Raw genomic sequence first — 12,514 nt, forward strand, 5'->3', positions numbered from 1 at the left:
AGGGTACTTCAACAAGTTTACAGAACTCATACTATCTTTTAATTCTATTTTCCACGAACTTTTTTAAGTACCCTCACAATATATCATATATATTAAGCACTCCCGTTATAATATATATTTTCTACAATTACATATAAGTAGATGCAAATACACAGAAAAAGGACAGAACAGACTAAACCAGTAACAGTCTCTGGAGGTGGTAGTCAAAGACATCTTTATGATACTTGTAATTTTTTTTTTTAAGAAAAACGTTATTCGTGTAGAAGTTGTATAATTAAAAACTAATTGTAAGAGTCAAGGGGAGAGGGCCGGCCTGTGGCTCACTTGGGAGCGTGTGGTGCTGATAATACCAAGGCCACGGGTTCGGATCCCTATATAGAGATGGCTGGTTAGCTCACTTGGGAAAGCATGGTGCTGACAACACCAAGTCAAGGGTTAAGATCTCCTTACCGGTCATCTTTTTATTAAAAAAAAAGGGGGGGGGTCAAGGGGAGAAATTATGAGGGTCTTGCTTCATGCAGCGGTAGTAAAACAATGGAGAGCAGTTATATATGAGAAGATGACAAACCTGGTAGGATCCACTTCAAAGCTAACATGCTGCCAGTCAGAGGATGTGATAACAATTCGTAATAAAGGATCCAGGAGTTTTTGTAGGTAGGTAGCACCATATACCTAAAAAAAAACACAAGTAGCAATTTATTATACATGCTCTATATATTTTGCATTAAAAGAAGACAATCTGCTCTGTACATTCCGTACATAATCATTGCCTGACATACCTTAGCACAAAATTAAAAAAAAAAAACAAAAAACAAAAAACAATACAAACCTTGAAACAGAATGTCATTATTTTACTGGCCAAGCTGTTGCCTCGGAAAAGAGTCTGCATGGAGTCTGCCAATTCTACTTCCTTAGAAAACATGTTCCAGAGCAGTTGGTAGAGTAAATGCCGAGAATCAAACAGAGTAACCAGAACTCGAGCTAGTTCATCCTAAGAACAAACCAAATTGTGTTAAGTGAACAATCCTATTTTTTTCTTAAGCAAGAGGCTGAAGATTGGCAAGAAGGCAAATCCAAAATTGACAGCCGCCTGCTAAATCAAGGTAGATGGTGACTAATATTTCCCCTGAGATTTATCTGTGTACATTTGTCTATGATAGGTGACTGTATGTCTACAATAGCTGTTAATTCTATGGATTAATTGGTGAAGGATAAGAAAGGCCTAGGTTTTACCAGGAAACAAAAATTCCAGGATTCAGCTCAAATTATACTGCAAAATAGACAGACTGACAGCAAAGAGTTTAGTTTGATTTGCACAAATCATTTTCTTAGAAAATCATTGAGCAGAAATGAGACTTTGGGGACCAGAAGAGCTCTATTCTCTCCTCAAATGGGCAGGGGAACTCAGTGAACACTGAAAATGGACTAGGCAGAGAAACAACAAAAATGGAAAGACTATAGGAAAACTACTGGAAATTCAGAACCCAGAGATCAGCCAGATTTCTAGGAGGGGGGCAGTAGGAGCTGAACTTCCCATCTATTACCTCAATGATAACCATTATAATTCCCTACAGTAAAGTAGTTTTTTTTTTTTTTAGTAGTAAATATGCTTTTTATTTTTTTTAACCATTTATATATATATATATATTTTTTGTTGTTGTTGTTGTTGTTGTTGATATACATTGTGGTTGATTATTGTTGCCCCATCACCAAAACCTCCCTCCCTCCTCCCTCTCCTCTCTACCCCCAACAATGTCCTTTCTGTTTGCTTGTCGTATCAACTTCAAGGAACTGTAGTTGTTATATCTTCTTCCCCCCCCCCCCCCGGTTTTCTTTTTGTGTTTGTGTGTGTGGATTTATATATTAATTTTTAGCTCCCACCAATAAGTGAGAACATGTGGTATTTCTCGTTCTGTGCCTGACTCGTTTCACTTAATATAATTCTCTCAAGGTCCATCCATGTTGTTGCAAATGGCAGTATTTCATTCGTTTTTATAGCTGAGTAGTATTCCATTGTGTAGATGTACCACAACAGTAAAGTAGTTTTTGATACACTCAAGAAAAATGATCTGATAGTAAATCACCGTATAACTAAATGTTGAGAAGAGATCTGGAGAGAAAAGAGGTAACCATAAAAAGATGCCTCAACCCTCAAGCAGTGACAACAAAAGCCAGAATCATGGCCCACAGCCCTCTAATTCTTGCCTGATCCCAGATTACAATCTGATATCTGAGTAAAGGAAAAAGTTTAATAAGCCTAACCACAAATAATCTAGAAGCCAAAAAATTATGAAGACCCAACATTCTGCTTTACCCTCTACAGTTACATAATACATATTTGACTAGATATAAAAACTCCAATTATGAGAGAATTCAGTTACAAAATAGAAACTATTTTTAGACTACTCTTCTAAATGTTTTGGTTTTTTTTTTTGCTCCAATCCCCCCCCACTAAATTCTGAAAACTTTAGGCAACAGAATTTAAAAACATATTTACAAAACAGAATTACATTTTTTAAATATCTTGTATTCAGTTCTCCTTTAGATATAGCTCTAACAGATCTGGCCTAATATAAAATTCCTTCTCAAAATAAAGCCACTTAATATACAAAACTTATTAGAAATGACTTATTGTAAGAAAACAAAATGAATTAAAGCTTTTTGGACTTAACTGATTCCTTTTTCATTAAGAGAAAATACTGAGTATTTTTAGTGCTAATTACAGGTAGGTGTTAAAAAGCTAATGCAGAATACCATTTTCAAAACATTTGAAGATCTGAACTAATTTTAGACTTCAAGAGGATTTCAATAATTTGTGGGTGTGTGGCTTACCAATGTGTATAAAATTTTAGTTATGCAAGATGAATAAGTTCTAGAGATATGCCATGCAACATCATGTCTATAGATACCAATCCTGTATTGTACATTTAGAAATCTGTTAATAGGGTAGATCTCATGTTAAGTGTTCTTACCAAAATAAAACAAAATAGTCAGAGGAAAAGCATTTGATGTGGTAGCGGCAAGGGTACTCCAAGGCAGAAACAAGTCTAACATGTTTGAGGAATAGAAGGTGGCCAGTATGGCTTAAGTTTGATGAATAAAAAAGTAAAATAGCATAAAATGATATGAGAGATGAGGCAGGGCCCAGATCAGGTACAGCCTTGTAGGCCGGGTAAGGATTTTGAATTTTACTCTAAGTCTGAGAAATATGATCCTGCAGCTTTAAAGCAAAAACAAACCTAAAGGCAATGACAGATTACTGTTATAATTTAATACAGTGAAATAATATTTGGTATAATATAAACCAAATGGCTTTTTAACATGGAAAAGGACAACAACCCTTTTCAAAGGTTTAGCATATATTATTAAGAATGATGTGGTTTTAAGAAAATTTTTCATACCAAGAGAGAGGCCAAATAGCCATATTATGTCTTCAGTGTTAAAATAAGCATTATAACAATTTCAAATGCAAAATAGAGTGCTTTTTAAAAAAATTGTACAGGACATTACAGAAAAAAGAATAGTGAACTGGAAGTAGTAAATAGGCACAAATCACGGATTCCAGTTCTATTGTTACTAACAACTAACTAAAATTCAGTTTAACTTAATTACCTCATCCAATATATAAAGACACTGGACCAGATTAGCAGTTTTTAATTTTCTTTTAATCATTGTCTAAATGAAATTTTTCAGTGGGGTGCAATGAGACAGAACACTAGAGTAAGGGCTAGCAGCGCCAACCACTCCCCACACCTGAATACCACTCAACTAAATGTCTAGTTTCTTCCAGCTCTAAAATTTTACCAATTCGTTAAATAAACATTTATTGAACAAATATATTTGGAAGCATTTGCTATGTGCCAGCCATTCTTCTTTCCTACTTACTCAATAAACTTACCCACTGAGAACAAGGGACCACATTGGCCAGAGCCATAGCTATAGGAAGCTCTCCCTGATCACCCATCATTGTGACCAGTTCCACCAGTCTCTCAAACCGATCTGCCAACACTGTTTCTGCAAGTGTGTCAAATTCTGTGCCTTGTTGAAGGATTTTTGTAAGAACTTCCATAAATGTAGCTCTTGTCTGGAGATCCTTGTGATAACCTAAACCTGATATGGACAGATAGATCCAAATTTATTACCATGGCCTTGCTGAAGTAATCTTTACTTGTCTTACATGCCAGTTCTCTAAGCTTTATATTTCTTTATGAAGCTTTCATTTGATCTCACCTATTGAGTGCATGAGTCCACTGTCCACATTAGCATTGAGTAAGTTTGACATTGCAAGGACTGTACAGTGCCTCAGTGATGCCAGCCTCCGAGACATGCCACGTTTCCTGCCACCTGTTTGTGCATTTTCATCTTCAACTTCACTACAGTCATTCAAAAGGTTCATAAATAATGTGAAGTACCTGAGAAATAAAAAGACTGACCCTTACACACTGAAGGCCACATCAACCAGAAAGCTAACTAGACATTCTAAAATAATCACATGTGCATCACATGAGTGGCCCTGGAGTATCTGCTTCTCTCTCGCCTTGGGGTAATCAGCCTGGGTGGCTCATTATGAAGAGTGCTGTGCTGAATACGATTTTATCCTAACAAAGCCCAGTACAGGTTTCATAACATAAACACCAAACAGATGCAATGTTTCCTGGTAAAAGTGTCACTTTTTAAGGTTTAACATATAAAATTAGTGCTCCAAACAGTTTAGACAATGTCATTCAAGATGACTTAATGAAGCAGCTGAGTTTTATTTAAAGTAAAAATTCATTGATCACATTATTTTGTTTAAAAACCACAAAACACAGTCGTTTTCCTATCCCAGTCCTGCATGGGGAATATTTCTTCATAAGTGTGGTATATTTTATGAGACAGCAGCCAATGACTATACTACCAGAGCAATTAGGTCCATTTCCTAAACATAACCATTTGCCACTTTGGCTACACTTGCTTTGTTTTGTGGTTTGTGGGGCTTTATTTGTTTTTTGCTTGGTGTTTTGGTAACTGAAATTTACTTAAGAAATAACTGTGATTTGGCTTCCATCAATTCCACACCATCTCCTTCCTCAGGCTGCAGCGGAAGACCAGCCAAGAGTGAAACTACGGCTTCCATGCTTGCCTGGTCCAAATCTCTGAAGAAAAAAAAATTATAGACTGTAAGTCTTTCAGGTTCTTCCACTCCACCTTCCCCTCAAATAAACCTCTTACTAACAGATACAAACTTTAGGAACTACCTATTTCATTAAACAAATTATTAGTGCAACCTAAATAATTTAACATACAGACTTCAGAATGCAAAACGACTTCAAATTGGGGAGAAGGAAGTAACTTTCTACAAAGTAATCTTGGCAAACTAACTACCTTGAATCAAAAGTATGTACAAAAGTATATAAAACCAGGCTTTCCCAAAGAAACATGTGAACGGTTATTACGTAGTTCATTCTGTTTAATCACTTTCTGATAAGTGTCAATAAGTATCATTAAAGCAAACAAGCAATTCCGTCTTAGAAACACTCAATACAATTAAGTTCCTCACAGAATACATCTATCTAATACAAAATAAATACAATTTAAGGCTTTACATATCTTATTTTCCAATTTGTTATTTACTGAAAGTCTTTCAGTTAAAAAAATTAGTAAAGATTGACATCTTCATATATTTCAAACGCAAAAGCTTGGCAAATAAAAAAACAGCTTAAATACATAAACATAAAATATATGTACAACAGCTGTAATGAAGTAGATTAAAACCTGCTAATACTTAAAGGTCACTCTCTCTCTCTCTTTTTTTTTTTTTTACCTTGTAAGACATTTTACATCGTCATCTGCTGCTTGGTTTGATGTTCCCATAACCCAGTCTGTCAAATATTCTACCATTTTATTCCTATAGAACGGTGGAGAAAAGGAAAATAACAATTTTATTAAAGGCACAGACACACACCTTTAATCATATAAGATTTTTTAATAGTGCAGATAACTTGCAAGATAACCCGGGTGACATGACCACTTTATAAAAGAGACATTGCTATCACAGATGTTAAAGTCAGAATGGCACAAACACAAGCACCTTAGATATTGATCCTCTGCACTGGCCCTTGGCTCTGGTATCAGTTTGGTAACAGAATCAAATTCTTAGTTCAAGTATAGCACAATTTTAGAAAAAGAGAGCATTTCCATGGGCACAAAGCTTTAGGAAATGTGAAAAGACAAGCAGAGAAAATAAACATGCGAAGTGCTCCTTTTTCACCTCCCTCTCCCTTCAGTAACTAGGTACCTACTATTTTTCTGTACTTCATTTAACATCAGATTTACAAAATCCTACTTTGCTCTTTTGACGACTCACCTAAATTTCATCTCTTGACAAAATGAGAGGTCATCTCTCCTTGCCATCATTACTTCAACTAACTGACACAGTTTTGTTTTTATTTGAATTGCATGGACCAAATTCCCAAGCACACGAACATATCTATTGAGATATAGAAACATTTAAAAATTATCAGATACAGACAGAACAGGAGGTATTATAAATGCTTTAATCTCTAAGTAAAATGACTAAATGCAAGTTTAAAAATAAGATTTTAATTTTATTTATATGAGAACATACACAACTTCTGGTTGCCTTATTATGTCCCCCTACTTTAGGTACAGTAAAGGACAAGATAACAATTTCATCAGTAACTATCAATATCAATGCATAAGAGGTTTTTCTTATCTCTTGAAATGTGTTTCTGCTACATTTCAGTAGAATGCTTACCTGACCAGATTTAACATCATTGTTTCAATGCTAGCTTGTCCCAGATGTTCAGAGCTGCCTTCAGTATGATTATCTAGTAAGTTCTTCATTATAGCTATGGTTTGCTCTACAAATTGAGTATTGGTGTCAGTCAATAATACCTATACAAAGAACCAAATACATTGTTGATTTGCCATCAATGCACAGAACACAGGCTATAGAGAGATAAAACTGACTTATCTAAATATCATATACATGCAGAAATGTGCCCACAGGCATATACCCAAACAAGCACATAGATACACACAGACACTCATATCCATACCAAGACATTTATACCCTTAGGCATGCTCACACACCGGAGTTCCTAAGAAGCAAACTGATGCCTATATAGATGACTCTTCTTTCTGAAATATTTTTGCCTGTTTTTAAAAACTGTAAGTGAATATTCACGCCAATACCTAATTTAAATAATCTGAAATCAAAAGTCTTCATTATTTCAAATAAGACACTGTATTCATAGGGAAGGGTGAAAAATAAAGCAGAAAACACTTTACCTGTCCTTGAGAGTCAAAAAACTTGCTGATGGTATTCTTCAACTTATTAAACAGCATCGGATAAAGAGCAGGACTCAATTCTAGACCCACCAGATCCTTAACATTGGTCCGTATTTGAAGTCCCACTTTCTCATGGTTACACACCATTAAGGATAGTAGCCGATCCATAAATTTGCTGACAGGTGTATCTGCGTTTCCCTCTGAGGACATCACTGAAATCATGGAACCCTTACGTTCGCTGACTGGGCCCATGGGTGGGCTATAGGTTGCAAGGCCAGAATTGCTTCTCTGCTGCAGGCACACACCCCCAAGGGCACAAAGGAAGCCAGTCATGTTGATCCATTCCTGCAGGGAGTCTGTATCAGACAAATCTATGGATCCTCCTCCACTCACGTGGGACATTCGCCTCTTAACAATGGTCTTGTGAAGGCTTTCAGCAGCCTAAACACAAATTTTTTGTGTGTGAAAAGCATGAATTCAACATAAATTGGTTGAGAACTTGACAAGTTACTCTTTATCTAACATTCTTTCCATGAAAAAAGTACATTTTTTACATTTTAAAAATCAAAGCTTGAAATTACCACATACAAGGATACTTCAAAAAATTCATGGAAAATGGAATTAAAAGATAATATGAATCTTTTCATGAACTTTTTGAAGACTCTTCATTCATTTTTAAAGAGCCACTGATCTGTCATAACTAGACTAATATAATAACCAAGAGCATATAACTTCTTTTAAAAAGCTTTGGTTCACATGGATGAACCTTGAAAACGTTATTCTAAGTTAAAGAAGCCAGTCACAAAAGCCCACATTTCTATCATTCCATTTATAGGAAATGTCCAGAATAGGCAAACCTACAGAGACAGAAAGTAAATTAGCTATTGCCCAGGAATGGAGAGGTGGAGAAGTGGGGGCTTAGGGGCAGACACAAAGCTAAAAAGTATGGGTTTTTTTTTTTTTTTTTTTTTCTTTTGAGGTGATGAAAATATTCTAAAATTGCTTGTGGTGATGGTTGCACAACTCTGTAAATATAATAAAAGCAGTCACTGAATAGGACACTTTAAATGAGTGAATTGTATAGTATGTGAATTATATATCAATTAAATAGTTAACAAAAAAAGAGCTTTCATTCTAAAGCTACATGTCCTTGCCAAATAATGATATTAGGTACACAATTCTGCTTCACAAAAACATAATCTTTTTCTCATTCTAATTAAGCATGACAGGAAAAGAGCAATGAGAGAATATCCAGTTTTTCTAAAACACCTAACAATAACAGCAATATAGCATTACAAATCATATGCATGCAAACACCAATTAATTGTTAATCTCTGGGGTAATAGATGTAGGTTGACAATAGTAGACAAATGAAATGATATAGTCGATAATAATAAGCTGATGAATAAATTATCCAAACTTTAAAATTTCATTTAACCTATGGGTTCAATCTTATGCCCACAAGATCAGTTAATTAGAATATCTAGGGCCGAGCCCGTGGCGCACTTGGCAGAGTGCTGCGCTGGCAGCGTGGCGACGCTCCCGCCCGCGGGTTCGGATCCTATATAGGACTGACCGGTGCACTCACTGGCTGAGTGCTGGTCACGAAAAAACTACAAAAAAAAAAAAAAAAAGTTAAAAAAAAAAAAAAAAAAGAATATCTAACTAAATAGCAAAATTAATTATTTCAATTTTAATTTATTTTTCTCTGCCTCTGTTGCCCCTTTTCTGAAAATTCTATAACATACCCTGATGAAGGGAGAAAGGGTAAGAAAAAAAATGAAAGAATGATCTCCACCATAAATGGTCTCTAGCAGTTCTGTCCAATATTTCTATGATGATGGAAACATTTTATATCTCTGCTATCCAATATAGTAACTAATTGCCACATGTGGCTATTGAGTACTTGAAATGTGGCTGCTGTATGACTGAAGAATTGAATTCTAATTGTATTTCATTTGGCTAGTGCCTACCATATTAGACAGTACAGGTCTAGATAAACCACAACTGATAAACCATCAGTCTTAAAACAACTATATACTTACTATACTAAAAGATTCACTGAAGTTAAGTACATATGTTTAACAGATCAATTAATAGACAAAAATCAGCTTTACAAACTCACCTGGCCATCTTCCATTTTGGCTTTTGGATAGTTAAGAATAAGTTTTGTAGCTTGCTCCCACTTTGCATGTGTATCTTCCCAAGCCTAAAATGAAGGAAATTATCACTTTAAAGCAACTTTAAGCCTAGAGCTAAAAATCAATTGGGAATAGCCAGGTTTCAAACTTGGTGCGTATTAAGTATAATGTCCTATTTGTAAGATGCACATACCTTACATTTGCATCAAAAGCTATTCCTGATTTCACACAGTAAAGTGAGGCTTCTAAAATTGAGGGTGTGGGCCTGGGAGGGGTATTTCTGTAGCCCAGGGCATACCTCAGTGTTTCCTGCAGTAGGATGCTCAATGCGCCTTAGCAGTGCCATCACTCTTTTCTGAAGTGCTGCTCTTCCTAAGAAAAGACAACAGCAAATCCAGTTATTGCACTTAGAGCTATGCTTGCCAGTGGAGAACCTGACAAGCCCCACCCAAAAGCAGAGTAGGAGAAATGGAACAAATGCTTCAAATGATAAAGCTGAAAACTTCCTTTCACCAGGCTCACAGGAAAGGTATTTATTGGACTCCACAATGTCCACAGCATAAAACAGCTATTCCTACATATGATTTACTCAAAACAGATGCCAATGTGCTTAAAACTTCACTATATACAGTTCAGGCAGAGTAAATTGTATAATCTACAACTGACAGTAATCAATTCTGCCAGTTATTTAACAAATATATAGCATATTAAAAATTCAGTGAGAGACTAACAATGCTATGTATTTTCACACTACCTTGTTCAGAAAAGGATTTTAAGTAAGCTGTTTGACTTAGTCCCATAAACTTACAAAGTGATAATCTTAAATATATTCTTATGTTTCTTTTTTTTTTTTTTCTTTTGTCCTTTTCGTGACCAGCACTCAGCCAGTGAGTGCACCGGCCAGTCCTATATAGGATCCGAACCCGCGGCAGGAGCGTCGCAGCGCTCCCAGCGCCGCACTCTACCAAGTGCGCCACGGGCTCGGCCCTATTCTTACGTTTCTAACACAATCAGATATCATGCGATTCAAGGCAGACTGAGTTTAAAAAAACCATTATCTACATTTACCTGTTGACATCATATTGCTGACAGAGGCAAACTCCATGAATGTGTTATAGTTGGGCAAGAAGTTGTGTACTGACACTTCATCCACCCCACACCGGATATCCGCTTCCTCACAAAGGTGGCGGAAACAGGACATGGCTACCAGAACAGCTTCAGTGTCAGGGCTCCACAGAAACATGTACAGAGCCACTTCTAGTTTGGTCTGGGCTTGTCGGCATATTGGTGGGGTTCCACTGCACCCTGCTGTACTATCCTGGGAGTCAGGGGTGGGAGGCATATATTTGCAAATTAGATAATTTTATTTACAAAACCCAACAATGCAATAAACTATGTACCATATATATTAGCATACAATAACTCACAAGAGCTTTCTCCTTTAATCATGATAGGATTTTTTTCAAACCCAAAAATATCTTGTCTAAATGAGAAACGAGATTATTTGGGCTAACATAATGCTACAATCTGTCCAATTTCACATCAATAGGTATTATCCTATTCCATATTCCAGAAATGTAAATTAAATCTAACATGGACACAAGTAAAACACCACAATATAAATCTACTGCAGGAAAAATGTAATGTACTTCCCAGGCATCAATTATAAATAACAAAGGAAGAGGAAGTAACAGAAAATTCTATCTACTTGCTAGAGGGAAGAAATAAAATAAGTACAACACTGCAGCACCAATTGAAATAAGGGTACAAACAAGAACTAAATATTGTGTAAAAGACATTCTTGATTCTGAATTATATATTCTCCAAACATGAAATGGAGAAATTAATTTACAAAACAAGTGCAAATTCTGCAGGTAAGGCAGGCAATAGTAAATACCATGCTGCTTAGTGGTTTTTGCCTTCAACAGAAGGTTATATTAAGAAAAGGTTCAGTGTGCACGAGTGGATTAAAAAAAAGAAGAATTAGGAATAAAAAAAGTTTTAATCTGGAAAAGAAACTTCTGTAATTTGATATTTTCACTTCTAGTACGATTTCTCTTTAGAAGGAATTATACACACAAACAAAAATCATGGAAACACTTATCTATAATACCAAGCAAAATACTTTTTTATCCCAGTAAATTCTTACCTTTGTTATTTGGTACAACTTTTTAACTTGTGGGGTATGAATGGTCTTTCTTACGGGGTAGAGGCTTATAATAATTATACTTATCAGTCATAGCTTATAAGTGCCAAATAATCAAGTGCTATTTACATGTGATCTCACTTAATCCTCTAGGGTAGGAATAATTATTATCCCCATTTTAAATTTAAGTGAGACACAGGCAAAAGATGATAAGAACTTGCCCATGGTTCCACAAAGAGCAGTGACAGAACTAGAATCTAAGCAGTTTTTAACTATTATGCTACATTACCTAGCTCATTCAGGACAAAAATAGAGCACGGATGCTGATACATGAAAATTACAAAAGAAGCTGCTTACCATGGAGGAATTTCCTTTTCCCTTCCGGAGAGAGGTACGCAGTAACTCTTCATGATCCATGGACATTTGACTGGTATTTCCACTAGAAGGAACATCACATCCTACCCCATAAAGGAAGAGAAAGTGACAGGAACTTCTATCTGCCTGCTAGAAAATAAATAAATAAATAAATAAATAAGCACTGACAACCCAGAGAAATAAATATTTAATATGAGTTGTCTTCCTGTTTTAGACTATACCAAAAAACCTCTCCTCCCAATCCCGATGCCCCACTTTAAGGAACATTCATTAGAAATCCATTAGGACAAATAATGTTTGCTCAATGCCTTTGAAACTTCTCTCAGGTTTCCTGTCCAAATCATCAGAAACAGCAGATTCTAGAAATGTAAATTAAGTCTAACATGGACAGAAGTAAGACATTAACATAAATCTACTGTATGAAATCTATAATGCAATCTCAGTTATAAACAACAAAGACTTTCTCCTACAAGATTTTATCCTGTGCCACATCAGGATAATTGGAAGTTTACGCTTGAGATTACATTTCTGGACCAGTAATTAACATTGGTATATATAT

At 35.6% G+C, this 12,514-nt stretch overlaps 1 protein-coding gene across 6 annotated transcripts in view; it reads right to left on the reverse strand.

Annotated features, from left to right (window-relative positions):
• The window catches only part of NF1 (neurofibromin 1), a 228,507-nt gene that overhangs the window by 121,934 nt on the left and 94,059 nt on the right, over positions 1 to 12,514 (reverse strand). For all 6 annotated transcript variants that reach the window (XM_063109114.1, XM_063109113.1, XM_063109109.1 and 3 more), the window contains 13 exons: positions 11,938 to 12,084; positions 10,503 to 10,752; positions 9,733 to 9,806; positions 9,419 to 9,502; positions 7,294 to 7,734; positions 6,758 to 6,897; positions 6,347 to 6,469; positions 5,804 to 5,887; positions 5,019 to 5,135; positions 4,231 to 4,412; positions 3,899 to 4,110; positions 830 to 991; positions 569 to 672 (listed from right to left, as the gene is read on the reverse strand). In XM_063109114.1, the coding sequence (XP_062965184.1) occupies positions 569 to 672; positions 830 to 991; positions 3,899 to 4,110; positions 4,231 to 4,412; positions 5,019 to 5,135; positions 5,804 to 5,887; positions 6,347 to 6,469; positions 6,758 to 6,897; positions 7,294 to 7,734; positions 9,419 to 9,502; positions 9,733 to 9,806; positions 10,503 to 10,752; positions 11,938 to 12,084 (2,120 nt within the window). The remainder of the gene's footprint in view (positions 1 to 568; positions 673 to 829; positions 992 to 3,898; positions 4,111 to 4,230; positions 4,413 to 5,018; positions 5,136 to 5,803; positions 5,888 to 6,346; positions 6,470 to 6,757; positions 6,898 to 7,293; positions 7,735 to 9,418; positions 9,503 to 9,732; positions 9,807 to 10,502; positions 10,753 to 11,937; positions 12,085 to 12,514) is intronic.

Source organism: Cynocephalus volans, chromosome 10 (assembly GCF_027409185.1).
Source record: "Cynocephalus volans isolate mCynVol1 chromosome 10, mCynVol1.pri, whole genome shotgun sequence".
Classification (NCBI taxonomy): Eukaryota; Metazoa; Chordata; class Mammalia; order Dermoptera; family Cynocephalidae; genus Cynocephalus; species Cynocephalus volans.